Raw genomic sequence first — 2,339 nt, 5'->3', positions numbered from 1 at the left:
CTGGGTATCCCCAGCTAGTCCTACTTAAACTATCTAACCCTCCCCCTCCCCTATTTTATTAACGCTTCCTACCTGTGTTCCCCAGCTAATCCTACTTAAACCATCTAACCCTCCCCCTACCCTATTTTATTTATTTATTTTTTTTTACTTTATTAACACTTTTTAACACATTTTATTAACACTTCCTACCTGGGTTCCCCAGCTAATCCTACTTAAACCATCTAACCCCACCTACCCTAATCCCCGGTTTTCAGTTTTTCTGTCTGGGGTCCTACTTCAATCCCCAGACATGTTTCTAATATTTCCCAGGTCAGTATGCCTGTGCGCACTAAGGATTACCTACACTCTAACCCTAAAACTAACACAAACTAAGACAAACCCTGTCCCTAAGGAATTGGACTAGTTTTACTAGTCCACTTTTCTGGCCTTTTTGAAAAGGTTCAGAAATCTCCTTCCAAGAGATTTCTTTTGAGACTTTGCTTTCTCCAGCTCCTCCACCTGCAGCTGTTCAGTTTTTTTCGAATCAGCCTTTGCCGTTTTTTTGACATTGGTCTTTTTCTTCTTAACTGTCTTCTCCAGGTTAGAGATTTGCTGGAGGAGGACCTTCTTTTCATTCAGCCACTCCAGTGCTTCATCTTCCAGCTCTTTTTGGGTCTCAAGTAAAGCACAGGCTGTTTGATGGGCACTCAAGAGTTCTGTTTGCCATTGCTGCTTCTGGATCTCTTGGACTTTCGTTACAAGGAGCAAAGCAGCTTTTAGTTTAGCTGACTCTTGACCTTCCGCTTCAAACTGTTTGATGAGGTTTGTTATGTTCCTCTCTTCCTGTTGTACTTTTTCCCATTTCTGCTTCTGACTCTCTAGATCTTTCTTTACATGGAGCAACTCATCTTTTAATTTAGCTGACTGTTCTTCCTCCAATTTGAAGATTTCTTCAGCGCAGTTTACCATGTTCCTCTCTTCCTGTAGTTTTGTTTCCGCTTGAAAGATATCCCAGCAGAGATGAGCAGTTTTGTCCTCAAACTCCTCTTTTAAAATTTCCATCTCCTGGAATTGATGGAAGAGCCTTTCCTCATAATGGTTCTTCATTTGAGCCATTTCTTGTAAAAGACCAGAGTTTATTCTCTCGAATTCCCTTATTGTCTTGTCCAGATGTTTTTTCCCCTTTCTTAATACCAGCTGATGTTCATTTATGAGGGAATTCTTTTCTTTTTCAAATTGCTGCTTCTGTTGCTGAATTACTTCTGAACCGACAAACGCAGCATTTTTCTGGATCTCTTCTTCCAACCGTTGGGTTAAGTAGTACCTAGTTTCCCTGGTCCTGGTTTTCTCCTCTTTGAGAGATTTTTCCAGCTTGGTTATTTTGCTGTTGAGGTCAGAAATTTCCACCTGATGCTGGTTCGCCAGTTTTTCCATTTGTTTTGGTTGGTCAAGCTTTTCCTTCAAGGTATCTTCAAGGTTCTTTATGATGGAGACCTTTTCTGCAATAGTGTCTTGCAGTTGTTCCATCTCCTTCTTGACCTGGCCAAACTTTTCTGAAAAGTCCTTTTCAGCTTTATCAAAGGTGGCACTTCTTTCCTCATGATCTTTCCTCATCTGAGCAATTTCTTGGGAAAGATCAGAATGTTTTCTCTCCCATTCTTTTCTTTCCTTTGCCAGCTGTTTCTTTTCCTTTGATAAGGCCAGCTGATGCTCATTGATGAGAAAATTTTTTTCTTTTTCCAACTGCTTCTTCTGTTGCTGAAGATTTTGTTCGGAATCGGCCAACACAGCTTTTTTCTGGACCACTTCTTCCAGCTGTTGGGTTAAGAGGTTCCTAGTTTCGCTGGTCCTGGTTTTCTCTTCTTTGAGAGATTTTTCCAAGTTGGATATTTTGCTGTTGAGTTCAGAAATTTCCATCTGATGCTGCCTCTCTAGTTTGTCCATCTGTTTTGGTTGGTCAAGCTTTTCCTCCAAGGCAACCTCAAGATTGTTTATTTTTTTGACGTTTTGTTTGATAGTGTCCTTCTGTTTTTTCATCAACAGCTGGACCTGTCCAAACATTTCTGAAATTTCTTCAGATTCGTCAAAGATGGCATCCATTTCCTCACGATCTGTCCTCATTTGGGCCATTTTTTCTGAGTGATCAGTTTTTTTCTCTCAGATTTCGTTATTTACTTCTCTCTGGTTTTATCTACTCCGGGTGCTGACAACAGTCATATACCTGAAGTTAAAGAAAATTTCAGAGGGTTATTTATGATGTCATGAGGTGAATAATTATGTCACAACATGTCACAACATGTCATAACTGGCAATGATGTCATACTAATATGTCATAGGATGATGTCATAGCATGTCACCCC

At 40.2% G+C, this 2,339-nt stretch overlaps 1 protein-coding gene across 1 annotated transcript; it reads right to left on the bottom strand.

Moving 5' to 3' along the window:
* Nucleotides 1-124: 124 nt before the first annotated feature.
* On the bottom strand, nucleotides 125-2,327 carry LOC112148511 (cingulin-like protein 1). Its single transcript, XM_024275694.2, has one exon. The coding sequence runs from the start codon at nucleotides 2,107-2,109 to the stop codon at nucleotides 409-411; it is 1,701 nt and encodes a 566-aa protein (XP_024131462.1). The 5' UTR covers nucleotides 2,110-2,327; the 3' UTR covers nucleotides 125-408.
* Between the last annotated feature and the right edge of the window lie 12 nt (nucleotides 2,328-2,339).

The sequence above is a fragment of the Oryzias melastigma genome, linkage group LG9 (assembly GCF_002922805.2).
Source record: "Oryzias melastigma strain HK-1 linkage group LG9, ASM292280v2, whole genome shotgun sequence".
In the NCBI taxonomy this organism is placed as follows: domain Eukaryota; kingdom Metazoa; phylum Chordata; class Actinopteri; order Beloniformes; family Adrianichthyidae; genus Oryzias; species Oryzias melastigma.
Note: the sequence above shows the minus strand (reverse complement) of the source record. Positions and strands in the feature narration are given on the sequence as shown.